Source organism: Phalacrocorax carbo, chromosome 21 (genome assembly GCF_963921805.1).
Source record: "Phalacrocorax carbo chromosome 21, bPhaCar2.1, whole genome shotgun sequence".
NCBI classification, from domain to species: Eukaryota; Metazoa; Chordata; class Aves; order Suliformes; family Phalacrocoracidae; genus Phalacrocorax; species Phalacrocorax carbo.
Window position 1 is genome coordinate 8,899,656 of NC_087533.1, and position 26,560 is coordinate 8,926,215.

General features: G+C 56.5%; 1 protein-coding gene and 1 long non-coding RNA gene across 7 annotated transcripts in view; both read left to right on the forward strand.

The window, feature by feature from the left end:
* C2CD2L (C2CD2 like) overlaps positions 1-14,767 on the forward strand; it is a 25,509-nt gene extending 10,742 nt beyond the window's left edge. For 5 of the 6 annotated variants that reach the window (XM_064470774.1, XM_064470773.1, XM_064470770.1 and 2 more), the window contains 11 exons: positions 1,253-1,363; positions 2,176-2,289; positions 2,919-3,036; positions 3,202-3,325; positions 3,867-3,931; positions 4,520-4,647; positions 4,944-5,115; positions 5,882-5,983; positions 6,600-6,733; positions 7,248-7,530; positions 8,981-14,767. In XM_064470774.1, the coding sequence (XP_064326844.1) occupies positions 1,253-1,363; positions 2,176-2,289; positions 2,919-3,036; positions 3,202-3,325; positions 3,867-3,931; positions 4,520-4,647; positions 4,944-5,115; positions 5,882-5,983; positions 6,600-6,733; positions 7,248-7,530; positions 8,981-9,201 (1,572 nt within the window). In that variant the 3' untranslated portion in view covers positions 9,202-14,767. The other variant, XM_064470775.1, reaches the window with a different exon arrangement.
* Positions 14,768-21,731: 6,964 nt separating this feature from the next.
* Positions 21,732-26,357, forward strand: LOC135316656 (uncharacterized). Its single transcript, XR_010375896.1, has 3 exons — positions 21,732-22,337; positions 24,699-24,758; positions 25,845-26,357. It is a non-coding gene; the product is annotated as an uncharacterized LOC135316656 (long non-coding RNA).
* Positions 26,358-26,560: the final 203 nt, after the last annotated feature.

Here is a 26,560-nt window from a genome sequence, read left to right on the forward strand (position 1 = left end):
GCTTGTTTGCGCTCTAGCGAGACATGGCAAAACTGGAAGTAACTCTGTGGTAGCAGAAGCCAATCCTGTGCTATTGCAGGTATTGCGGTTGGAAGGTTGTTCAAGTACCCCTTTGCTCTCAGAAGCTTTATTAAAATTTTCAACCTGTATTTATCAGACCATCCCGGTTTGTTTTTGTGCATCTGTTCCACCGTCATTTAAACAGCTCCTCTCTCCTCTCTTTCCCCTCAGTGTTCAGCGCGCCTGCTGCCCATCTAGTCACGGGCGGCAGCTGCGGTTGCTTCTCATCTTTGTGTAGTCTCTGGGAGCCAGGAGGCCTTTGTCACGTCTCACCAAATTGCTCCTCTACTCGCTGGCGTTTTCTAGGGCTCCTTGTCTGCGCCTCTTGAAGTTCTGGGTTGATTGTTCTCGTAGAGAATGGCGTGCGGCCTTCTAATTGAGGCCGTGGTGCTGCGTTGTGAAATGCTGGTAAGGTAACCCTATGCCTTGTGGTCGGAATGCTTCAAGTACTATATTCCCAAACGTGCCTTGCCTGTTTTATCTGCCTCTTGTTAGTTACTTACCGGGCTACCCTGTCCCAGATCTGTCGCTTACACCTGAGGGCCTTCTGTGTTCATGGTAAATAAACATCAGTCTGTCAGTTACTTTAGAACTATGTTAAATTTCATTCCCCTGTTTTTACTGGAGGTACTGGGCCAGGCATTCTTCCTGTGTGGGTCTCTTTTTGTCAGTTACATTAGTGATACCTCTCAGGTGGGTGGGCGTGCAGCTTCTCAGCTGAGCTGTGGCGCATTGTGTGGTCTGGTTTGTTGTTGCAGGCTCTTGGTGACCCGGATGAGTTTCCAGTCTGAGGATGACCTCCTACAGAGGCATTGCTAACTTACAAATGGCTGTGCTTAGGTTTGGCAAAGGCTAGCTGAGGTAGCTCAGTAAATATCCCATGTCGGTGCCCAGTTTGCTCTTTCGGATTGTCTTGCAGGCTTTTTCTTTGGCCAAAGAAATAACCTGTTGTTTTTCCCTCTGATGACACCTGAGCATCTAAAGGCAGTGAGGAAGCCAGGTCTTGCTACAGAGCCATGAGGCTTCTGCAGCTGCTTCTTCCCATAGGCCCAGGACCACTTGTGTTCTTATGTTCTGTCTCTTATTGTTGCACTGGAGTGAGGGCCTTTCAGTTGCTGAATTTGAGGCGGGGCAAAAAGCAGCTAGTGGAAACAGAAACTGTTCGTGACTTTGGGTATGTGTTCTGGGCCAGGTGGAGATCCGCTTGGAGGAGATACAGAATGAAGGTCTCCTGGTGTCATGGACCTTCAAGGACAGACCAGACTTGAACCTTTCAGTTCTTCCGAGACTTCAACTTAGCGAGGTGAGCAGCAAACAGCGGGAGGCTGGACTCGAGCAGAGGAAGGGTGGGAGGGGCAGAAAGAGCACTGAGCTGAGAGGAAAGCTGCTGCGGAGGGGAAAGGTTGGCAACTCGCTCTCATGGCCCTTTAGGGTGAGGGAGGGGATTCTTCTGCCCTGGAATCGATACTAGTTCAGATCTGTCAAGAAGCACCTCCTCCAGAGGGCTGAAGCAGTACCGGTGTCTGCTGTCAGTTTGGTATAACAGACGAATGGGAGTCTGCGTGGTGAAAAAGGCTTTCTGTCTGCATAGGTCCTCCTGCTGTTGTCAGATGTACAGCTGGGTTGGTTCGGTTTGTGGAGGTGGTTTTGGTTTGTTTTGGGTGGGTTTCTTTTGTTGTTGTCTGTTTGGGCTTTCTTTGAGAGGGTAGCCTGGGGAGCCCGTGGGTATCGGAGGTTTAACGAGCTGAACGCGGGCATGCTTGTGCTCTGCGATCCAAGTAGGTTGGTTTGACACCGTTGTTGCTTTATCCTGAGTAGATGTAGGCTGTTCTTCCAAAAGTGTGGCAAACTGTAAAAGCAACAGGTAGACTACAGATGTCGAGGCTTAGTTTGTCGCATTTAGACAACTTACATTTGCCTGCAGCTGTTAGACGGCAGCTTTAAGCACCGGGGAGAGCGAGTACGGGATATGGGAAGACTATCTGGGAGGTTATTTCCAGCAGAAAAGCTGTGTAGTGCCTTAGAGGCTCGAGAGGCAGCTGGAGCTGTGTAAGGAGAAATAGCGTCTGCCTTGTTTTGATTTCTCTGCATTTCCTCTCGATTTGCGGAGAGAAGAATGAAGGGAGAGCGGATCCATCCACCATAAAGGATCTGATCGAGGATACTATTGTCAGCACGCAGCCAGCCATGATGGTGAATCTGAAGGCCTGCGCCGCTGGAGCTGGTGCGGTAAGATGCGCTCTCCTCCTGTCATTCTTGTGCCTCAAACGCTGTGCCCTGGGGCGCTCCTGAGGGCTGAGGCTCAGGCAGGAATCCGCGGGTTGAGACTTGCTTCTGGGCGACAGCCGCATCCTGGGCGGTGCTGTTGTAGGAGCTGGGGTGCTGTGGCACGGGGAGTAGGGATAGTTAGAAAGTGCTCTGAAGGGCAGCTCTGTCTGTACCTTGTTTCCTGAACGTGGAGTGCCACTTGTGTTGAGGTGGAGCCAAACTGCCTGAGATGCATCTCTGTTTTGGCACTGTCTGTTGTTCTGAACACCGAGGCTCCGTCCAGGGCAGCCCTTACGGGTGTGGAATGATCCATGGTTTGTCATCTTCGGTTGTCCATCCGGCAGCCGGGAAGCTTGTTCTTGCCTGTCTTTTCCTGTCTGCCTTAAATTTCCCATCTGAAATAACGTGGGGGCGCGCCAGAGGTCAGTCGCCTGGGGAATCTACAGCACCTCTTGATGGCTCTGTGGGTACTACCCTACGTTGGTGCGAGGAGCTGCTTAGTAGATGCAAGGACGAACATCACGTGTCTTGCTGCTGTCCGCTGGCAAGTGAATGATAAAGGCATCGCTCTCGCTCTCGTCATTCCTCAGGTACCCAGCAGTAAGCTGACGCGAGAGTCCCCACCCGGAGTAGCAGCAGCCCCTCCGGGTTCTAAGCTGTTGCTCCGGAATCTTCGAGTGCTGAACTTGGGCTGCCAGGGGAAGGGAGGTAAGTGTGAAAACATTGCTGATCTGCAGGGGCAAGCACGCAGGTGCCGGGATTGTAGTGAGTGAGTGTTTTGGGTGGGTTTGAATGGAAGAGAGGTGTGTGCATCCGCCGAGCTGCTGTCTGGTGTTGATGAGCGCGTGCGTGTGCTCTGTCCCTCTCTTGCAGGAGCTGGGGAGATACGCTGCGTGGCAGGGCTAGACAGTCCCCCGCAGCAGAAGCGGACAAGGCCGGTGGTAGCTGGCAGTGCCAGTTCTGCAGCAGAGATGGAGTGGAATGAAGAGCTCTTTCTGTAAGTGTCTGCCCTCCTTCCTGCTGGCATGGCGAAGGCAGACCGGCACGGTCTCAGGGTGTCACTGCTGCGCTGCAATAACCGGCGCGGACGGCCCAGAGGTGAAGTCTGTGCCAGGGGCGGTGTGTGTTTGTGCTGCCCATGTGCCAGGCTACTGATGCTGGTGATTGGCCCCAGCTTGCATATGTATTTCCCGCTCCCCTGGGCTCTCTGTGTTTTAACTGGATGGGCAGAAGCGCTGACCGTGGGTGATGTGTGGGAGCAGCAGGTGCAGAAGGCCTGGAGCGTAAATCTCGGCCTTTCAGACTTCCCCTGGCAGGCTACGCAGCCCTGCAGGGGATGTGAACCGGAGTTCTCTTCTGTGTAGCATGCTGCCCCTTGTTGTGTCCTCCAAAGCAGCGCACGCGTACTGGAGCTTTGGAAAAGGCGACGAGGCGTGTGAGATTTGAGGGAGGGAAGAAGACAGGGAATGGAGTTCTTTGCTCTGTGGCCGTTTTGCAAAGATTGCCTAATACCAGCCCGTCTTTTTCTGTTTCAACAGGGAGCTGGGACCTAGAAGTAAAGAGCTGAAGCTGCAGGTGCTGGGTAACAGTGACGGAGAGGGAAGTAAGTATGGGGAGCCATAAGATGGGTTGTAAGGTGGGGAGATAAAAATGCCTAAGGGACTTACTGAGCTTTGAGCCTGTGGTAGTTCAGCGTCGGTACGATGTGCGATGAACTCTGCAAAGGATTTTTCGTGTCTGGCTTGATGTGAGCCTCTGACTGTGTGAAGTAACTCTGGAGTCTAGTCTTAGCGAGACGCACTGTCTCTGACCTTTTTGGTGCCTGGGAGGTTTCCGTGGCCTGCCCGTCTCCGCTCTGAAGTAGGGAGAGGGATGCGGGGATTTGCCCCCGTGCATTGGAAGAACGTCGCAGAAATCTTACCTCTGTTCATTTGAACTCGGTCAGGGACTAACTGTGGCCCCTATTTTTGATGGAGGTTGTGCAATGGCCACCTCTTTAAGGGAGTCGATTTCTGGATTGGTAAAGAGGAGCGGAGGAGCCCTGCCTGCCACCTCCCGCCCTCGAACCTGGCAGCTGCCGGAGTTGTGGGGAGCTGCTTCGTTGTCCCACGGGGCTGCTTCCCAAAGGCAGGGGTAGCCTGGGAGATGTCTGAGGTGGTGTTGTGTTTTGTTTTCCTGTTTCTTCTCGCAGATGTGCTGCTGGCACATGCCACTCTTTTGCTTGATTCTTTGGGCAAGCAGCCGTCTGGGAGACAGGTGTGCTCCCTGGCCCCAGGAGCTGGGCGGTCACTGGCGGCTGAAGCTACCATTGTATTGGAGGTGAGCTCATGACTCTGTAAGCTCAACACAAATGTGTGCTCCAGAAGCGTTCACGATGTGAGCCTCTAGCTGGAGACAAGCGTGGTTAGGCCTGGGCTCATCACAGGGGCCTGGCAGACCCTTAGGCTGAGGAGGGGTGTCGCCTGGCCTTCGGGCCCTGAGCCTTCCTCCATTTGACCAACATTGTAGCGGGGATGGGTCCTCGGTTCCTAGAGCAGTAGCTTTTGTCGCCCCTGTGCCTGCCTTTCCATCTGGAAGGAGGAGAGCTTCTCTGAGCTGTGCTTTACCCTTTGTAGCTGCTATTCCAGGAGTCTCCTGGATCTTTGAATGCTCAGCATGCCACGTCTCTGCGAACCAGCATCACTCCTACGAAGAAGGTGGAGATGGACCGGACCATCATGCCTGACGGCACCATTGTGACTACTGTCACCACGATTCAGTCCCGGCCCAAGGCAGACTGCAAACTCGGTGAGGCTGTCCCGCAACAGGAGTCTTGTACGGGTGGCTGCTATGGGGGCGCAGACTCAGCCGCGATATTCCCGAGGCCGCTCACGTGGGCAGTAGCAAAACCACGTAGCCGTTGTATGTTGCAGTTATTACAGGCGGGCACCTTGAGCAGCGCTTTTGGCTTTTGGGTCAGAACGTGGGCATCATCGCCGCTCCCTTAGTGTCTTCTGGCTGGCTGGAGACTTGTGTGTTGCCTTGGGGGAAGGAATTGATGCAGACCCGCGCTTGGGTGGAAATGAGAGAGGGGCGAGCCTCCCTGACACCCTTTGGTGGCGGGAGGTCCCGACTCTTAATGTGTCCGGAGCCGTATAACCTCTGCGTGATGTTGGGCTAAGCGTTTTGCCGCCCTCCCTCTAATCTCTTCGCTGCTAAAGAAGTTGTGCTGTATGTACTGAATGTGGAGCTTGAAAGCATGTTGACCTTGCTTACTAGCGGTTGTCGCTGCTTGCAGTCTGACATCCTGATGAACGGGGTGCTGGATATTCCACGAGGTTGGGCTGGGAAATGGCATGAATGGAGTCTCGTGACGGGGCTGCTTCAGGTGTCTTTTTCGCATAGGCTTCTTACTACTTTGTTGCCGCAAAGCCTCATGGAGCCGGCCTCTGCAGGCTCTCTGCGCACCCTTGAGGCCTTTTGGAGGTGCGCGCAGGGGGCCACGATGCAGTTGGGAAGTTGCCTAAGCTTCATTTCCACTAACTGGTGTCTCTGTCTGTCTTTCACCGTGAAGATTCGCCATCGAGGTCGCCGTCCAAGGTGGAAGTGACTGAGAAGAAGACAACGGTGCTTTTGGAGAGCGGCTGCCCTCGTGGCCCCTTGCCCAGCGGTAGCCGTAAGTGCTTGGAAATCTGAGGCTCTCACTGGAGCGACTGCGTTCCTTAGCCTTTCTGGGCGAGAGGTAGTCTGGATGTGGGGCACTGAACTCATCCGCATTTGCTGCAGAAGAGAATGTCCAAGTGCCCAAGTGAAGGTGGGGGCGGAGGGGTGGTGGTGGGTGGAGGCAGGTAAAAGAAATTCCGTTTTGGCTATCCCCTCTGTGACTCTGTGTGTCTCCTTGCTGGACAAGAATGTTCCAGGCTGTCTGGACCCAAAGAGCTTTGCTCACCCTGTACTTGGGGCTCCGATTGTCTCTGTGACTGAGTTCTGTGGCCGTTTTGATGGCTTGCGGCCAAGGCTGCCTGAACCTCTTGCGTGTCTTTGGAAGTCTTTGTTGAGTGGGAAGGGGATTTTAACGTTACACCTGGTGAGAAATCAAGCTTTTTAGGTGCCTGAAAGAGCTGAGAGCTGTATGGAGCTTCCTTTAGTTTATTCAGGCAAGTCTGTAGTAAATTCTGTTCTCTGCCTTCGTGTGCACGTAGTTGCCTATTACAAGCATCGCGGTGAGCAAGCGACCTCTTGCCCGTGCTGAAGGTCAGTACTTCAAGCGCTGGTATCTTCCTTGTGCGCAGGGGATAGCCACACGCCCAACGGCTTGGATCCGGTGGCCGAGACAGCGATCAGGCAGCTAACTGAGACGAATAACAAGCCTGCCAAGAAAACCCCAACAAAACGCAGCACGCTGATCATCTCGGGAGTTTCCAAGGTCTCTGGTAGTTACAGGGCTCCATTTCCAATGTGGGAGGTTGTTTTAGGGATGCATGTGTGAAACCACCCTGTCCCATACGGACCAGTGTGTGAAGGTTCCAGCGCAGACGACTTGCTTGGCAGAATCCGTTTCGCTGCTTCCTTGCAGCTTGTCGCTGCTTCCCAGTGAGTGTCAAAGTACCTCGCCAGTCTGTGGGGTGGCTGCCGGTGGGATTTCACAACGGGCAGCCACAGAAGGGGAGGCTGCTGCCATAGCCGGTTGGGAACCTTACCTTGTGGAGAATCTCAGGAGTTCTCCTTGGACTTGCCTACGGGAGTGAGGGAGGTGCAGCGGAACGCTTTCGCATCGGCCGTGTTCCAGCATGTTTCAGCCAGAGAGTGATGGTTGGGCATCGGTGCTGTCTAGCACTGGTGATCAGAACTGGAGTGTCCATGCGTAGGTGTGGATGGAAGAAGGGAGATGAATGCGATCCTTGAGACCCTGTCTGCCTGACCTTCTAACCCCCTGCCAGGTACCTATCGCTCAGGATGAAATGGCACTTTCTCTGGGTTATGCCGCATCCCTGGAGGCCGCGGCGTACGGGGATTCTGCGTCCGAGGGCGCAGCTGACCGGATGCACGACTCTACTGAATCGTCACAGCTGCTGGAGGCGTCGCCGTCGGGACAAAGGGCCAGTCAGGAGCTGGATGAGACGACGCGATCAGACATCTCTGAGAGACCCTCGGTGGAAGATGTCGAGTCTGAAACTGGCTCCACGGGAGCCCTTGAGACCAGGAGCTTGAAAGATCACAAAGGTAAGGATGAACCACTAGTCGGTAACTAATGCTAGCCTGTTGTACTTGAGGACAAAGTGAAGTCCGAGTTCCCCGCCCGAGCGTGGGGGGCGTGGCGATGAGCGGCTTCTGCCGGAGCCTGCAAGAGCCCGCCTCTCTCCCACGCTTCCCGCTGGAGCGGTTCCAAAGTCCTCTATTTGCAGGTGTCCAGTTCCTGTGGCCTTTTTGGTTTCTGTGCTCTCATAGATGGGAGCCCTACGCAGCTTGCGTGTTTCCGAGAACCCGTTTTTGCTCCCTGGCCGCTGGGTCTGCAGGTCAGGCATGTATCTGTAAACAATGATTCCTCCTCTGAATTCGGCCACCTCTGGCACAGAAATGGAGGCCGCCCGATGACGTGGATTGTAGGGGCCTCGATGCTTTCCCTCTTTCTCCGTTAGCCTAAAAGTAGCTAGTGCCTCTAGGGTACGACAGGGCCTAGAACATCCACGCAAACTCTCCACTTTTAAACGATGGAGTGGGCCTGCCCCGACCAAGCTGCTGTTTTGGACTTTCTGGGTTTCCGTCGATTAGGCGGAAGGTGCACCTTAGGTTTGTCTGCTTGTAGCCAACGGCTGTTTCGGTTAGCTACAAATGTACATAAACCGGCGCAAGTCAAAATCTCGATTGCCTGGAATATGGGAGTGGGACAGGTTTTGGGGGTCACACCCTGGTACGACCAGGTGCAGTTTGAACTCTGGTGGCTCCTTGTTCTTTGCACGGCAGCAGGTAGAAAGGTGTGTGGCCCAGGTTCTTGGGAGACCTGGAAGGCAGGGAAGAGGACGAAGAAAACCGAAAGCAAGCCCTCCCCGTAGGAAATGCTGTTGTAGCTTTGTGTGGCGTGCAGGTTTTGGATATGCCTTTTTGCACCAGTCTGGGGCTGACAGCGATCGGTGTCTCCCTCCTGTCCTGCCCGCGTGAGTCATCTGGAGCCGTTGCCGTTATTTGCCTCCAGATTTGGGCATCTCGTGAAACCTCAGGCAGTTGTTCTGGGGGCTCGATGATGGGCTAATCCGGGCGCCCTTGAGACAGGCTCGGCCGAGAGGCCTTTTCTCTGTTATGTGTCTGCCTCCCGGCGTTTTTGCACCCAGACATCCCCATTCGTTTCCCATTCACGCAAGCCTTAGCTTTCTATTACAATTCTGCACGTGTCCACTGAAGGGAGGCCATCGTGCCGTAAAAGGAAGTTTATGCGGGGGGGGCACTGACGGCGTGCTTAGTGAAGCAGCCTGTTGGTAGCGCAGTCTGTCCCAAATGTAGACTTTGCCTTGCGGCTGGGAGCTGGGAATCGCAGACCTGCGGCGCGCGTCTGCTGCCCGGGGTGGAAGAGGTCTTTGTCGCTCACCTGAGAGCTGCCGGGTGCGTTATTGCCCCCGAGACTCGCCAGGGCAGGATGCTATCGTGGTTTCTGTCTCCTTCCTTTCTGTTTCTGCAGTTAGCTTTCTTCGGAGTGGTACCAAGCTCATCTTCCGGAGAAGGAGCAAGCAGAAGGAAGCGGGCCTGAGCCAGTCACACGATGACTTGTCCAACGTCACCGCCAACTCTGCTGCCAGGAAGAAAGCCGGCAGCTTCTCCCGCCGCCTCATCAAGCGCTTCTCCTTCAAGTCTAAATCCAAACCCAAAGCTAGCGACAGCGCAACAGCAGGTGAGAACTGAAGCAGGGAGAAGCCCGTCGGAAAGATTGCGCAGAGATCCTTTTCTAGTCTCTTGTCTTCCCACTCCACGGTGTCTGTGACCTGCAGTCCAGTTCCTTCCAACCTTGGCTGAGGGAAGACACCCCACCAGTGCTTTATGCCATCTGGGGAGCGGAGGTGGCGAACTCGGGGCTTAGGCTGCTCGTCTGCCTTGGCTTAGCCTTCTCCGACTGTCGTACCCCACTGTGCTCTCCCAGAAAATCCAGGTGGCATGCTAATCCCCACGGGGGTCCCAGGAGCTGCGGAAGCAACTCTGCCTGCGTAGCTGTCTGCCATCGCTGGGCGCATCCTGGAAAGGGGCGGGGGCCCTCTCAAGCGGCCACCCTCGGAGCTAAAGATCAAGAAACTACTCGGTTAGCTACATTGCCGAGAAGCATGGGATGTAGCCTCGCTCAGCTCTTCTGGCAAGAGAGGATGACGTGGTCGTTGGCCGTCTAAACGTTCTTATTGCTTCTGCTTGGTGCAGAGGCCGTAACCTGACTGAGGGGTGGGGTGGGGTGATGGTGTTCCTGGGCCGTGAGCTGTCAGGAGAACAAGCTGCCGTTCTCCACCCGGCTCCGCTGCTGGAACAGTCTCTGGTTCGGACAGTGCTGAGTGCTTTCTGTGCTATGCTGATGAAGGAAGGCATCTCTAAGAAGGAGGAAGTTTTAACCCCTGGGCAAGTTCTTGGAGAAGCCCAGGCCCTTGCAAGAATGTATGGTTGGTGCTGTCGGTGCTGCCACCCTGTGCCGCAGCCGTCCTTCTGCATCCGTGCTCTTGGGTGGGAAAGGGGCTGCCCGCACGCGCCAGCCATTGTACAAGCGGATCCCTTGCCGCTGGGCGCGCTGCCGGTGGGGCGCCAGGCTGCCTTCCGGCCCTGCGGAGTGCCTGGCCTCTCGCACGACGAGGACCAGCACTGCAACGGGGATGGACGGCGAGGAACGTGGCGATGCTAGTGAAAGGTTGGTCTGATGTGGAGCCTGAAGGCACACGGCAGAGAGAGGGGAGAGTTTACGCCTTTTCACTGATGAAAGGGTTTCCCGTAGTAGAAGGAGCCTTTCTTGATCGTGTCTGGTATTTCCTTTCTTCTGGCAAACCCGATCCACCATGCGCAAATATTGGGCATTTCCACAGCAGGTGTTTGTGGAGGGAGAGGCACGCAGGGGAAAACTGACTCCTTGCGTGGGAGGAGACTGCCCTTCTAGACGAGTGTTTTTCCGGTCTCCTGATGCGCGCATGTTGCGAACATCCCCGGACACCCCGTTTGGATAGCGTAACAGTGCTCTTTGGAGACACGCTCGTGGCCTCTCAGTGGCCCTCGTTTGAATGGAAGCGCCTGCTCTCCTGTGGGTTGTAGAGTTGAGGAGATGGGGTAAACGGGAGGAAAAACCTCGCTGAAGGGTGATCGCCTAGGCCTGACTGGGTTCACTAGCTCTGCCCTCCTGTAACAGTACCTCCCAAGGTGGAGGCTGTCACCCCGCCCTATGTAGGATGCGACCAACTGAAAAATCAGTTTTTCTCCTGACGGTGCGCAGAAAATGACACGTCGTGTTCTTCAGAAGGACAGATCCCGGCTTACTGATCTGGCCGTCGTCACGTGCCGTTTCCAGAGACCGGAATGTGTTCAGTATGCTGCGGTGAAAGGATTTACAGGCAGGAATTTCTGGGCATCTGTTGAAAGCATCTGGAGGTAGGGAAGGCCAGAGACGCCCGGGCCTCGGATTGAAAGTGCCGGCGTGTGCCAGAAGGAGGGATCATCCCTCCTCTTTTTTTTTTCCTGCCCCTTCCCCATGAGGTTGGGTGCGTGTGAGAAATCGGACTGGTCCAGCTGGCTGACCAGGAACCTCTTCTCCGTTTGTTTTGATCTGGGAGCCTTTCCATCATCCCTGAGCTCTTTCATGTCTTTTATCCTTTGTTCCTTTCCTCGTCCGTGTGGTACCGTGGCTTTGTTTGCAGCTCCGTGCACTACGATGTTGGAGCGCTCATTGTGTCGCGCTGAAAATTGTTTTCCTCAGTGCGAGGGACTGGTTCCTGCTGCAGCGCTGGTGGAAGCTGGCAATCTGCGCTCGCCTCTAGCGATCCGGCCGCCAGTTAGACCTAGCCTTCCTTTGCTGGGTCAGCACGGTGTCACACGCAGCGCTGTCCTTTGCAGGCACGCCCTCGTTCCCAGAGCCTCTGGGCTTGGTTCCAGTTCGGCATTCTCTCTTGCACCATCCCTGCTACCACTCTGCCTCTGTGGCTAGCAGTACTCGGCACTCCATTTTTGGTTTTTGTTTATTCGTTTTTAATACCGTGTCATGGTTGCGTTGAAAGAAGAGTGCTGGCTGAGCCCAGCATGAGAAAGACTGGTTTGAGAGGAAGGGAACTTTCAGAAAAGCCAGCAGCTCTTCAGATGCGGGTTTATCACAGGACCTTCCGTGAGTCTCTTTTAATAGTCCTGTGTTTTTTTTTCCTTTAAATGGCAAGAGCAGCTCGAGCTGTCTTGGTGCGCAGCAGCTGGAGGCGAATACGCAAGGCTCCCACCAGCGCTTCCGAAGCGTGAATGTGGGGCTCCTGTACGTGAAGAGGGCCGCGAGGGCTGGTGAGTGTTGTCCTTCTCCCTGTAGGCCAGAGGCGGAAAAGGAGAGTCCCTAGATTTCGACTTGAATGTTTTGGTCTGTCTTGGAGGAAGAAGGTGATAGGAAAGCTGGGAGTAAAACTGAAACTTGGTTCCTCACTGGCCTTGGGCACCGAGGATCCCTTTCTAGCCACGTTAAATGGGCAATTCCTGCCATACGTTCATGGGCTTTCCTGAATTTGTTCCCAGTTTGTTGGCTCCAGGCTATGCCCGCTGATGAATCACAGCAGAGGTAGTACTGTTTTTGATTTGAGCTTTGGCCTGGCAGAAGACTCATCTGGGGATGTCCCGTGCCGCCGTGCGTGGAATGAACGCACGTGGGACGCATGACAGTTGGTGCGTATCTTCCCTTGAATTTTTGGCAGTGCTCGCTCTATCACGGGCAGTAAATTGCTGTGAAGGCTTGTATCTGCTTAGATAGCTTGCAAAGGAAAGGGATGTTGTCAAGCGCGGACAGAGCGCGTCCCCAGACATGAATTCCTGCACCCGCTCGTGTTTCCTGGTGGAGACGTACTTCCTGCCCTTTCGTTGCTTCTCCAAGTCGTGCAGCGTAGGAGTGATACGGTAACCTTTTCTCTTCTACGTATTTTTGGTAAGAGCAGAATGTTTTTCAGGGTGTTTGGGTAAACTGCTGTTTGAGGGACAGCGGGGGAATGGCTCGGCTGTGTGCACCAGGAGGTTTTTTTCTTACTTTGGATACGCTCCTGACGAATGTGTCGATCTTTTCTCTTCGTGGCTTCCGTTCTCGCACACGCAGTTGTTTCCATCCCCTGAGTAGCAGGCGGCTAGTTTTGTTAGGCCCGGCTATGCGAGCACGGGTGACTTTCGCGGCTTCCCAAAGCCAGGAACGATAATGAATCCGCCTCGTGGGGAAGGTGCTACTGTTGGCGTGAGAAGCGATTCCTCTATCCTAGTCTTCTCGGAAGGAAAGGGAAGGTCACGTAGGGCTTTGGCCTCCGGAAGCTGTAAAGACAGAGTCCCAGGGAGTTTCCCCCTGCAGAACTGCCACTGAAAGAAATCTCTTTTGTCTTTACTCCCTGCTTGTGCTTCTGACTTTAGGACAGAGGATATGCTATTGGAAATCTGCCTTTCCCCATTTAACTTCTGCCGGACCCCCCGTGCCCTCCCCTCAGGGCTGCTGCAGGGTCTGTGGCGTTTCATGGCGGCTGGGACCGCAGAGCGGCCCCGGCGTGCGGTGTCGGCCGCCGTCTTGTTTTAGACTCGAACGATCTGCAGTTGCCAGGTTGGTGTTCTCAGGGTAGGCTCGCTGTTTGCACCTTGTCAAATCATCCTCCACTGAATATGTGGGGGAGCGGTGGGCTTGGACACACGGAGGCTTCTGAAGGAGTTCAACCTGTTTACGAGGGCCTGCGTTCCAAATGCTGCGTTTCGCTGTCAGCCACGCAAATGGAAATGGTGACTGGTAAATGAAGCCAAATTACATGTTTTGGGTGGGGTGGTGGTTTTTTGCTTTTTTTTTTTTTTTTTTTTCCCGTTGTGGTTGGTTCGTTGGTTGGTTGGTTTTTCCTGCTATTTTGGCTGAACAGAGTTTATAGAACTTACCTGTGCTGTGTAATTTTACCTCTGTTGAGAAAACAGATTTCTCTAGCTGTAAGTGTGCTTCTAAGTGTATCTGTGCCTGGATACCTCCTCCCCCCGTGTTTTGGTAAGGCTTTTTAAGAGCCTCCCCGTCCAAAAAGCCCTCGGCATCAGCCAGTGAGGAGTATCCTCTCGAGGCGAGAGAAAATGGGTGCGGGAAGGAACGGAGGGAACCGCAGAAGCTCAGTGTTTGGGAGTGCCCGTAGGCTTTCGCGTGACAGGTGTCTGACTGAGGCGCGGTGCTTGGAGAGGCTGCTCAAAGGCCGCACGTTCGAGGGCAGAGGCATCGCACGCACGTGTTTGCACACCCTTGTAACGAGAGCGCACGCTGGGAACGCCGGTACTGGTCACGCTGCCGAGCGACTGAGGACATTGGTGCTGATTGTGGGTCAGGAGAGCAGCATTACCAGTGCCTGTGGCGGCCACAAAACACATCTTAGAGAGACCTCCACGGGGTCAGACTTGAGCAAGCGCATCCGATTTCTGCCCCTGCAAGCCCTCTCACGCTGCTTCTGTAGTTGAGGACAGGTTTTTAGGCAGAGTGCCTGAAGTGGGGGAGAGTGAGGGGAGACTACGTGGGTAGAGAGCCAGTCAGAAAACAGTTCAGTGGCGGGGAGCGTAATGGAAACGTCTTCAAGTTGATGTAAGAGGGCCACAGGCACGCGCTGTTTCTAGACTAGAACTGGGCACGTGGCAGGGTGTAGGCTCACAAGTGTTCTCATTCTGCTTTTTTTGTCTTCAGCGATGCCACTTCCTTCCTGCGATGGTTGCTCTTGGTTCACTGTTTGCCAAACCTCCAGAGAAGTAATTTCTGGGCAGCTGGCGAGATGCTTGAGTGCTGGGGGGGCGGGGGGCGCGCTGACATTTGAGTGTTCTGGGGTCTCTTGCATTGTTCTCCCCTCCCTCGTTCCCCCTAGGTCACGGTGACTGTCGCGGTAGAGTAACAATCCCAGTGGTGGTCAAACTTCTGGAAAAGGTCTTTGTGTACTTCCAATATTGCAGCTCCTTCTACAGGCGTGACTGCTCCACGCCGCCTTTCCCTGCTCGTACAGGTACCGGGACAAATACCCACGCTGAATTTGAATTAGCGCCCCTCCTTACGCGTGCTCTTTTGTACTTTGATGCCTTCTCTCTGGGTGGGTTGTTTGAACCCCAGATTGTTTAGAGGAAAAAAAAAAATAGGACCTGTATAGCTATTTAAGAGATGAGAGTAAAATGACTTAATTTGAACTAAATGAATGAAGTTCTTGCACCTTTGTATATGTTGAAGAAGAATTCCATTGCTGTGTAATGGCTGAACCCGTTAACTTATTAAACCACATGGAAATCAAAACCTGACCCCGAGTGTGACTTCATACCCGCTGGAGTGTGGTGAGTTGGGCTTTGGCTTTGTAGAAGTTCGTGGCCCTCTTTTTTTTTTTTTTTTTTTTTTTTAAGACCATCATCTCTGAACAGCCCTTTTTGCCAAATGCATGCACCCGGGCTCACAGTCCGTAGGACCACGGCAAGGGCCCTAGCCTTGGCCATGCTCCTGGGAGGCAAGGGATTCCCGAGAAGGCGCCATCAGCCCCGGAAGGCGTGAGCGGCACCGAAACCTTCAGCGGAGCCCCTGTGTGTGGCAGGACCCTGGGAGGGTTGGTTACAGCTTCTCGGGGGGCCCTGGCGGCATGGGGAGAGCCTTGCCCTCTCCCTCACGAGTGCCCGCTTTGGTGTTTTCTTCTCCCTTTGCCTGCCCTGCTTTCCCTCCTTTCTTGTCCTCACTTTGTTGCAGGGCCTGCACTTCCAGCTGCAAAGTCAAGGTAGGCCCGGGGAAAATAAACAAACAAAATCCCCGACACCACCACCCCTCCCACCATTGTAATGCACAAAAGGGAAAATCACCAAATTTGAGGAAAAGGACCACAGAACCCCAGAAGTGAATATTTGGGGGAATGGAGGGGAGACCACAGAGACACCCACCCACACACAAATCCAGCCTGATTTTTATGTTATGGAAAAGAAAGTAACGAAACCAAACACAAACAAACAAAATCCCCAAGAAACCAAACCCCACCAAAACCCCAATTTGAGGAAAATTTGGGGCAAAACATTGGCAGGGTGATGGGCATCACTGAGGGTTACCAGTGTGCGTTATCTGGTGCAGGTCAGCTGTCTGGAGTGGATTATCTGTGCAGGTTATCCCAGGTGAGTTTCGTGCTGTGGATTATTCCAGGTGGAGCCCCTGGAGTAGGTCGTCCCCATGCGTGCTCCCCTCCATACCTTTCTACCCACACATTCCCCGTCTGTCCGTCTCTGTCTCCCCCCTCTCCCTGTCCCGTGTGTCTCTCTGCCCTCCCAAATGCTTTCTGCCAAAAGGCTCCTCTGTGCGAGGCTTTCCCCCCTCGTGATTCCCAGCCGTGACATGCCCCCTGTGTCCCCTGCCCTCCTACCTTGTGCCCCCTCTGCCCCCTGCTCCACCTCCCCATCACCCCTCTGTTGCTGTACCCCCGGGGTGCTGCCTGCACCCCTCACCTGTCCACTGCCCCCACCCAAACTCTGACACCCCACCCCCCCACTTCCCTGCACCCCGCTCCCACCCTGTGCTCCCTCCACCTGTGTTCTGGATCTGTGCTGGGAACGGTGTTGCAGAGGCAGGGCCGTGTCGGTCACCGCTGCGCGGCGCTTGCCAGCGAGCGGGCTGGGGGCATGCGGAGCGCTGGGAGGGGACGCAGCTGGGCCAGCGGACCCCGGCTGACCCCAGGGATATTCGGGCCATATGACGTCAGGGGCAGTAATAAAACCAGGAGGGCGGTGGGTGGGGGGCTGCGGCTCACAGGTTGCCTGGGCACGGCTCAGTTGGTGGTGAGCGGTTGTTTTCATTTGTACCCCTGGTCTTTCTTGGGTTTTATTTTTCCCTCTTGGGTTTTTGGGGGTTTTGTTCTTTTCCTTATTGGTGGTTGTTAAACTCTGTTTATCTCAACCCATGACTTTTCTCACTCGCAGCCTCCTGATTCTCTCCCCCGCTGGGGTGGGGTGAAGTGAGCGGCTGTGCGGTGCTTAGTTGCCAGACGGGGTTAAACCAGGACACAAGGTTAGTTGCAAGCCCTGCCTGGCTAATGCTTTAGGTGCTCCTACCATCTTGATAGGCCAAGCTCGTTCTTCATTGCTGCTTTATAGCGCCTATTGCACGGCGTGAGTACTGCTGCTTACGGAGCAAACGTGCCTGCCTCCCACCCTCTGGGATGTAACTCTGCCGAAGACAGAGCGAAACAGCCGTGGCACAACCTACAGCGATGCTGCCTCTCCAGGCCCCCGCAGGCCCCGCTTTCTTGCCTGGCCAGGCGGGAAAGCGTGGTAGTTACAGAAACAGCTGCGCCCTGCGACTCCTCCCCAGGTTGTTGGCTCGGCCCCAACAGCGTACAGGCTGCTGAGCTCACCGCCTCCGCGCGGGACGCAGGCGGCCCGGAGAGCTTTACCCCGCGCCATTTCCGTCCCCTCTGGGCAGCAGCGGATCCGCCGCTCGAGGGCGAGGAGCTGGGCCGACAACGGGCCGCTGCAGACTCTGGTCAGGGTACGAGGCTGCTCCCTGGGGAGCCGGCGCAGGGGGCGCGGAGGTACGCGCGGGCACTTGTCGGTGCCCCTGACCAGTGAAGGGGAGGTTAAATTGTAGGAGTGCAAATAAACACATATTATTTAGGGAGGAGTCGTGACTCAATTTAATCGCAGCTATTACTGAACAAACCAGGCAGTCATTATTCCTAATCTGTAATTAAAAAAAATATAAAGGCAGCCCTTTTTTATGCCATAAATAGAGTTGCGAGTCATTAATAGCTCAATCTAAATGCAGCCGTTATTAAATCAACTGCAGGCATTAATGACTCCTGATCAGAAACAAAATAAGGAAATTTTAGAATCTAGAATGAAAATCGACCCGGAAAGCTAAATTGGGAGCGGGTAGTACTGAAATTGTAACAGGGCTGTTAGAAAGTTCGGAGGCAGCGACAGCTCCTGCTTCCAACCCAAGCAGTAAACGAAGCTTTAGGTTCTTAAATGAAGAGAAATAAAGGTGAGCTGTTAAACAGTGGCTGGGGTCAAGCGTAGCTATTAAGAAAATTTGCAGGTACGGGTGATTCCTGACCAGAACTAACAATTCCAGAAGATTTAGATTTAAAAACTACAGAGCTAATGGAGTGCCACAACCGCCCGGATGTAACCGCAGCCGCTTTGGGGGAATGCCCCAGCCCCCCCCGCCACCGCTATTAATTACTGCCAAGGAGAGCGAGAGTGAAAGTAGAAGCGGTGCGGGTGAAATGCGAGCAGTACGCTTTTCCTAAGTCATCCCTTCGTGTCAGGAGAGGAAAGCAAATGGAAAGAAGATGTTTGCAGGGGGTCTGTGCTGGGTTACCTGCGCGTCTCTTCCGTGCATCCTTGAGGAGACATTTAGCTCCTGTTGGGCGCTCGCAGGTGGGGACAGGGCGAGCTGGAGGCAGGATCGGTGCCGGCACTGATAAAGGAATGGGCGACGAGCTGAGAGAAGAGGGGGCAAGGGCTGAAAAAGGGTCTCCAGTTCTGCAGGGAAGGCAGCGGGATGTGACTCGGCAACCGCTCTGACGAGTGCAGGGTCATTCGCTGCGATGAAGTCGGGGTCTGTGGCTGGCCCGGAGAGGCAGCAGAAATCCCAAACTCTTTGCGGGGGTACCGGCCAGATTAGGGCAACACCTGAACAGTAAAACCATTTAGGGGAAGCAGAGCTGGGCTGCACCGCGTGGCCAACCTCCCTCTTCTCCGTGAGTCCCAAAGGGGCAGCTCCAAGAATGTGCTGAGAATTAATGTCTTGCGCTAAAAATGAGACGCAAGTAGCACCCACCCGTGAATTTTATTTTCTCTCTCGCTCTGCCGCTCCTGCCTGCTTGTCTCTCCTCAGTGCGCACCTGCACCTGTGCTCGGATGGGGCAGCTGAGGGAAGGTGCTGCCATCTCCCCGGCCCCGGCGGACCGCCCCTCAGCTGTGTCCTCTGTCAGGGAGCGTCGTCATCTCTCCTGCCCCCCAGAGCGTGTCCTGTAGTGGCAGACGCGCGGGCTTTTCCCTGCACGCGCATACGGGAAGGGAAGGGAAGGGAAGGGAAGCACAGTGAGAGCTGGGCTTGTCAAAGCGTAATGGGGGTGGTGGGAAGCGTAGCTAGAACCGGAGAGCTACAGCGCAAAAGCGAAGCGGACGGGACACAAAAGTAAAATGGTGCACAGGAATGCTGAGGAGAGAACTCCCGCAGCACGCAGGAAATCAGTGTCAGAATCTATTTTCTTCTGACTGCCGAATTAAAAATAATGGCACGCTTTGCAACGCCAAGCTCGCTCTAATCGTCTGAACTGTTTCTTTCCAGCCCCCCACCGCCCCCAGCACACCGTTCAGCCTCCTCAGCCTGAAATGCCTTGTTTTCCTGCTTTTTTTTTTTTTTTTTTTTTTAATGACAGGGCAACTTCTGTTCCCGAGGTGGTGCCTACAGTACAGCTATCTCTTCGAAGGCAGTTTGGTTTAGGTCAGAGAATGTTTAGCCTGGACTGAATCAGCCTCTGTTTCTGTTTCTGGAAATCGTCGGTCCTGTGCATCAAGCCCGGAAAAAAGGAAATATGAACCAAAGGACCTGGGGCCTGCAGGGCTAGGAAAATATTTGAGAAGAGGTTCAGTGGGGAAATGACTGTTTGTCTGTGGGGCGTCCAGGCAAGCAACCCAGCTGCTAGAAAGCGGCGCTGTCCCCAGGGTGGCCTCGGCGGTCCCGTCGGAGTCGGGGGAACAAGGACAAGGCAGGGTGAAGCATCTGGCCTGCCGTGTGGACCGTGACTGTACAAAGCACGTGTGATGCACTGCAAGTTTACCTGTTTAAACTGTGAGTTAAAGAAGGTGTGCAGTTGCTTTGTAAACAGCCGACGCTCTAAAGCTACACCCATCTAATTGCTAGCTGTATTAAATCTATCGTATTGCTGTTTCTGCATTAAAAAAGAAAAAAACCAACACACCTATGTAAGCACGTCTAAGTACAATGGAAAACCACTGTTTAACGCGTGGCATGTGCGGGTGGTTTTTTTGGGGCGGGGGGGTGGGGTGTATGACAAAAACCTGCGAGAGACACACGCACACACGCACATGTCATGTTTAGCGCTCACCTAAACCCAAAAAAGAAAATCCACTCTTTATTTTGCAGCATTAGCATTAGCTTCCAGCGCACAGCCTGAGCGCGCACCTCTGCTCTCACCGTCTGCTCCCTCTTCAACCGTGCGTGGCTGTCATCAGCTTGCACAGGCTTTGCTCGTGCAAGTTTCCGCGACGGCTTACGAGAAGGCAGGCAAACAGACCCAGCAAGACGCGTAGTGCCTTCCTCTATGGGCTCCGTCCAGCCTTTGTTAAAATGAGCAGAAAAGACATCTGCTGCGGCCTTTGTCCTGACTGACTCTTACAGAGAGCATCTGACTTGACCCGCAGCAAAGCCATGCCCCAGGCAGCAGCACGTACTGGCGCGGACCGCGGTTTCACCCACCTGCTTTACTGCGCCGGTCCTTTCCCACGGCCGATGCCGCAGATGTGGCGCGGCCCACCCCCAGACCTCTTTACGAGGGTTCCCTGGGCTCTGCAAGTCGCCTGCTGGACGTGTTGCTGATTCAGGCACGGGCAAAGTCAGCTTCTTCGCTGGCCTCGGGCCAGGGCAGCCCCGTACCTGAGGGAAACTGAGAATATCTCCAGCGAGATCTCACCGGGAGGCTGGGACCTCGTCAGTAGGGGAGAAGGCCAAGCGACTGACACTGAAAGGGAGCTCTTTGCTAGGCTGTAGATCGTAAAGTTAAAAAAGAAAACAAACCTGCCTTTTTTAAAATGCCCCCCTTTGAGTCTGCCACGTTTGATACAGATTTTTTAAATTGCAGGGTCTGTCTCCTACAGGCCTCATGCAAAGGGAAGCGAGTACCTCTGGCTCTCAGGACAAGGGGGTCCCTCAGGAGCCCAGGTGCTCACGCCAGCCGGCATCTGGCACAGCACAGGGCAGGAGCTTTGGCAGTAGTACGTGAGCTGAGAATGAGAGTCCGGCAGCGCCGCACGCTTCTCCTGTGAGCCGCCGAGGCTCGCGCGCTGTGCCTTCCGCAAATAAAAGGCCAGAAGAGTCAGCATTTCTGCTAGTTCCAGCCTCATCCGCACCCTCGTCGGTGTAGCTGTAAGCAAGCGTCCCGTAGCGACTGGGAGCGTGGCAGCTGGGCTTCCTGCGCTGCCTTAGGTTGTGCCCTTGGAGAGACCCTTCTCCGAGCCCCGTGAGCCCCGGGGTGGGTGGGCTGCGGTGCCGTTCAACGCTGAATAGGCACGAAGGCCTGTAAACAAAATGTATTTATATCGCACCCATACCCGGCAGCCAACCGCCGCTTTATTTACGTATTCTGCACCTCCTGCCGACGCTTTTAAACTTAGCCGATATTGCCGCAGTTTTCACTGACGGGGCAGGGGCCTGCCACGCTGCAGGGGCAGTGTCTGGGTGTCTGCCACGGACACAGACGTCCTCAGCTGGGTAGGGACAGGGTGAGAGCTGGAACAACTCTGCTGACATGTACGGGCCGTCCCAGGGCAAGGCTCCTGGGTCTGGGGGCTGAAAGGCGAGCCGCGCTGGGTGGTTGGTGTGGGAGCTGTGGAGCAAGTAGGGGGGAAAAAAAGCAACAGGAAAAACATCCAAATGTTTCACAGCAGGTAGAAAGCTTGGCAGAAAGCAAACTGAATGCTGTAAAGACAAAAGCCGAAAGCCGGCTATGGACTGGACGAAAAGAGTCAGTGCCACGGAAGGAGGTTATTTCTTCCACTGACCGTAGGAGGCTTTTCTGTGAGAAAACACAACACCTCTTCTTTCGGCTACGGCGCGGTCCCGCAGCAGTAACGGGCCAGAGCGTGCGAGCGCCTCTGGCAGTATCGGTAACGGCCGGGGCACGGCCGAACGGCCAGCCCACCTTCCGCACAAGGAGAACACCGTTCCCCTGGAACGCCACGCAGACCCAGGACGGGTACGGCGGAGGCCGAGCCCAGGCGCCCCCATTGCCAAGGACCACCTTGGCCTCGCAGCGTCTCACGCTGCGGGGTGTTTTGCAGGCCGTGGCTAAGCTCAGGCCCCCTGCTCGTGGCTGCCCCCGGTCCCCCGGCGCCGGTCGGGCCCCAGCCCCCAGCGCGGTGCGGCGCAGGGCAGCGGCCCAGCAGGGCGGCCCCACGGGCCCCAGCCCGCACCCCCCCCCCGTGCCTGCGGGCAGGGCCCCGCGGCCGCCGGCCCCTTCCTCCTCTGCTCGCTCCCGTCGCGGACGGCTCGGTACGTGTCACGAGCGGCAGCCCCGTTCAGCCGCTCCCGGAGGGCGCGCGGCTCTGCCCGGCCGTGACCGGGGCCCGCAGGGGTCTCTCGCTCGCCCGCTCGCCCCGAAAGGAGCCGGCCCCGAGCCGGCGCGTCCCGCCCCGCCCGGCCCTCGGCGCCCTCGCGAGCTGAGCGCGGCCCGGCCAGCAGGGGGCGCTGGCGCTCACCGGCTGGGCGCGGGGGCGGTCCGGCGCGGGGGCGGGGCCGGTGGGGGCCGGTCCTTCCGGCCGCCCTCTAAGGGCCGCCCCGCGGGGCCCGGGCTTCCGGTGGCGCGTGCGCGGCGGAGCGGAGGTGGGAGAGGTGCGTGGGGCGGCCGGGTCGCGAGGGGTCTCTTTGCGGTGCCGGGGCCCCTCTGCGGCCCGGCGTGGGAAGCCCGTGGCCGGCGGAGACTGCTCGGAGCTGGGCGGGGAGCGCCGCGGCAGTCCGGCCGCAGGCAGCCATCCCCTGCGGTGGCCGGCATCCCCTCGGGACTCCTGGAGGCCTGGCGGCTCCCGATCCTCGTCTGCGGCAGCCGCCTGAGAGAGCAGCGCGGCCGTAGCCGGGGGCCGGAGAGCGCTGGTGGGTGAGTTCGGGCAGCGGTGGGGGCTCCGTGTGGGCCGGGGGTGGGGGGGGCTCCGTGCGGGCCCGACCCTGGGCCGGGCGGGGGGGGCTCCGTCGCGCCGGGCCCGGGGCCGGGCGGGTGAGGGGGGGGCTGGCTCCTCCGTGCCGGGCCCGGGGCCGGGCGGGGGAGGCGGGGGCTGGCTCCTCCGTGCCGGGCCCGGGGCCGGGCGGGGGAGGGGGGGGCTGGCTCCTCCGTGCCGGGCCCGGGGCCGGGCGGGGGAGGGGGGGGCTGGCTCCTCCGTGCCGGGCCCGGGGCCGGGCGGGGGAGGGGGGGGCTGGCTCCTCCGTGCCGGCCCCGGGGCCGGGCGGGGGAGGGGGGGGCTGGCTCCTCCGTGCCGGGCCCGGGGCCGGGCGGGGGAGGGGGGGGCTGGCTCCTCCGTGCCGGGCCCGGGGCCGGGCGGGGGAGGGGGGGGCTGGCTCCTCCGTGCCGGGCCCGGGGCCGGGCGGGGGAGGGGGGGGCTGGCTCCTCCGTGCCGGGCCCGGGGCCGGGCGGGGGAGGGGGGGGCTGGCTCCTCCGTGCCGGGCCCGGGGCCGGGCGGGGGAGGGGGGGGCTGGCTCCTCCGTGCCGGGCCCGGGGCCGGGCGGGGGAGGGGGGGGCTGGCTCCTCCGTGCCGGGCCCGGGGCCGGGCGGGGGAGGGGGGGGCTGGCTCCTCCGTGCCGGGCCCGGGGCCGGGCGGGGGAGGGGGGGGCTGGCTCCTCCGTGCCGGGCCCGGGGCCGGGCGGGGGAGGGGGGGGCTCCGTGACCGGCCCGGGCCCGTGCTCGTGCCGGGGGGGGGCTCCGTGCCGAGCTCGGGCCCCGCAGAGAAGCCCTGGTCGGGCATCGTTCGCTTTTGCACAATGTAGGGCTTTCCCCGTTTATTTTCTGTGTACTGTGTTTTGGGCCACCTGAAACCCTTTGGCCGGGGAGGTTTGGTGCGGGGAGATGGCAGGTCTGGAGCCTGAAAGATCTCGGGTGGGGGGCGGGGGAGGTATTTTTGCCTTAAAACTCTGGGCCCACCTCGTGTGTCATGTCGTGAGTCTCGTGACTGTGGCAAATGGCTCAGTCGGGCGTTTTCTGAAAATGTATTCATCCCATGCAGATGTCGTCGGGATACAGATCATCTGCATCTTCATGCTCTGACAAGACAAGATGCTGAGACAGGGATGAGCTCCAGAAGGACTGCTGAAAAGAAGAAAAAACCGCACTCCACAAAGTCATGGGGTTTATTTTTGCGTTTGGGGGGGCGGGGTGGCTTTAACAAAAGAGTGCAGTGTTGGCTGGCAGCAGCCTGCAGGGCATTTTTGCTGCCTGATCTCTCCTTTTCTTCTCTTCCACTCCTCTTTCAGGGCTGTAATTGTCATTTGGATAGTTTTAGAAGAGCAGTTAAGTTCCTCGCCTGTGTCAATGTGCTGATAATACCAGGAAGGTGAACGCTTGAACCGGTCGGGCGGGTGGGAATAACTTGGCTGCAGGTAGAACTTCTGAGGGAAGACCAGCAAAACCAGGAAGCAAATAGCAAGTTCCCCAAAAATGTGTGGGTGTCAAACACGTAAGCGTTTCATTGCCGAATGTTTTTGGGAATATGTTCCAAATGGCTATTTTTGGTAAACATAAATTTTCAGGAGATTCAGGGTTGTGTGTGGCAAAACATGTCCCTCTGTTTTTGTGTCCTGCCGCACAAACGGCCGGCGGCAGGGCTCTTGTTCCCCGCTCTCGATATTGCCCCAGCAGGGCTGCGATACTTAGACCTAAGTGGGGATGGGTTTAGGAGTGGAAGGAGAGAGAACGCCTGTGTTCTGTAAGGGCTGTGAATGCTGACCCTTTGTCTCCGTCTGCTGCTTTTCCTGTGCGGGTGATGAAGCTGTTTTACTTTTCTCTGTTGTTCCTGGTCTAAATAGCTGCAAGGCTGTCGCCGCTGTGGGTGTGCAATTTGTGTTGCTGTGTTTCTGTGGAGTCCTAGCCACGGCTCGCTTCTAGTGTGGCCAAGGGTCAAGGTAGGGCTTTCAGCTTAAAGCTTCAGAAGCGCTGCGCGCTGAGATGGGTGTAGGTGAAACTGCTGTTGCGCCTGCAGCTGTGCTCGCAGGGATGCTGGGCGGCTCCGCATCAGACTGGCGAGGTGCCCGTGGACCTCCGTCGGGCTGCGCCCTGGGTGCGCGAGCGTGCCGTGGGTTTGCTGTTCCGGCTTGTACGTGCGAGGGCTTAACGTTTGATTTAACGCATTTCCTTTAACGGCAGGCTGTAGTTGGGCTCTAGATGGTATTCCTACGGGGGCGCAAGAGCTGTGGAATGGTTAAGCTGTTGCTGTGCCTCCAGGTGACTTGTTCAGTAACACTGTTTTTCCAGGTGCAGATGGATGAGTCGTGCAGGGCAACGGAGGAGAGCCCAGGGGAGCGCTGTAAGAAGGTGAGTCTGTGTGTAGTACTGGAGGGAAGATGTGACTGATGGCTATAGGGCTCCATTATGGGTTTTACTCTTTTTTTTTTTTTTTTTTGTGATCTGAGGGCACTAAGTGATGAGCCGAGCGTGATCTGGGCCCTGGAGGTGAGTCAGGCAAGGTGACGGGTGCTTGGTGGGCTGGAGTAGGTGTTCTTTTTCAGGTTATTCAGGATTTTTTTTTCCCTTGTCTTCACTTTCCCATCCCAATTTGGGGCCGATTCCCTCAAACGGGGACTTCCCCCTGTGGGGCTGCTTATGCAGCCTGGGAGCTGCTGCCTGGGCACAAAAATACCTCAAACCCCCTGACTCTGGGTCTGCAATGGGGGGTGAAAATACAGGAAGAATTCTGGTGGAAAGAAAACAACTTGGGGCTTCTGGGAAAGCCAACTCAGCTGGATTTGTGCAGCTGGAAAGGAAAAAAAGGGTGGTGGTGGGGAAGGAACAACCACCTAAAAGCACCCACCAACCATTCTCATGCACAAAACCGAAAGTGAAAATGACCATTTTTTGTAGGGTAAAAGCACAAAAAGTCCCCACAGAACTCAGTAGTTTGGAAAAGCAACCCCAATTATTACATTATGTAAAGAAGGCAGGGGAAAAAAAAGAAAACCAAAACAAAACCCTATCACAACCCTGATGCCACATGCCTACAAGCAGTTCCTGGGGCTTATTCTGCGGGGGTGGGGGACCCAACCTTGTTCCCCAGGTTTGCTGTGCTGCTTCTCCTCCCTCGGGCATGGGGGGGGGCGGGCAGTGGCATGGACAGTAGCAAGCACCAGATTTTTGTAAGCAGTCGAGAGGAAAGGACTGAAATGCTCGAGACGCTTTGCTGTTTGGTGCAGAGGCAATGAACGGTGCTGCTGGGGCTGCGAGGGGGAAAGGTGCAGAGGAATAGAAGCTCTGTGGATGCAGCCAAGTTACGGTTTCTGGATGGTATTAATCGAGAAGAGTAATTCAGATAATGCTGCTGCCCAGCGACCAGAGTTGGGTACTGAGCCCGGGAGCCGCGCACGCGCGGTGGCGTCCCTGTGATCCGCATTGCTCTCTCCGCAGGTGACAGCCCTGCGATGCTGCGGTGCCTGCGAGGTGATGCCGCCGTGCTCGTTGCTGCTTCCTGGTAAGGAAAGGCCTCCTCCGCTCCTGCTGCAGCGTGGTGGTGTGTCGGACACGATTCCCTGTGTCGGGTGAGGCCTAGGGCTGCCGGTGAGGTGAGCGAGCCCCTTTGGTGGGTGCCGGGGTGTCTCCTTGTGTGCCTGCACTACTGGGGCTGGTGGGATGGGAAGCTTCAAACGACCTGCCGAGGCAGGCTTCTGGTATGCTAAAGGCGAGCGGGTGAGGGCAGCCCCAGGAGTTACCCGGGAGCTGATAGAAGGGAAGAGGGAAAGGAGGAGGAGGATGATGACATTTTCCCCCTGCCCAGGGTGCAGAAGATAGCCGACTCCCCAGCTCACCAGAGCTCCCCCTCAGCCTCCCCTGGCCCCACTTGCCCCGTGCTCCTGCCCCCAGCTCCGGCACGAGCGAGCTAGGCTACGTGCCTAGGAAGCCTCATCTCGTAAGAGCTGTGAGACACCCTTGTATTCTCTTCAGGTGGAGGATGGCCTAGAGTCTGGAGCTGCAGAAGAGGCAGGGCGGAGAGGAGGGGAAAGAAGCATCTGAACGGCTAAATTGTGCCAGCAGCGCTGAGAGCGAGAGTCGCGGTGAGTCCTGGGCCACTGGGGCCCCGTTGCCTCTCTTGTGCATCCTGGGCCCTCCCTGTCTCTCCCCTGGCC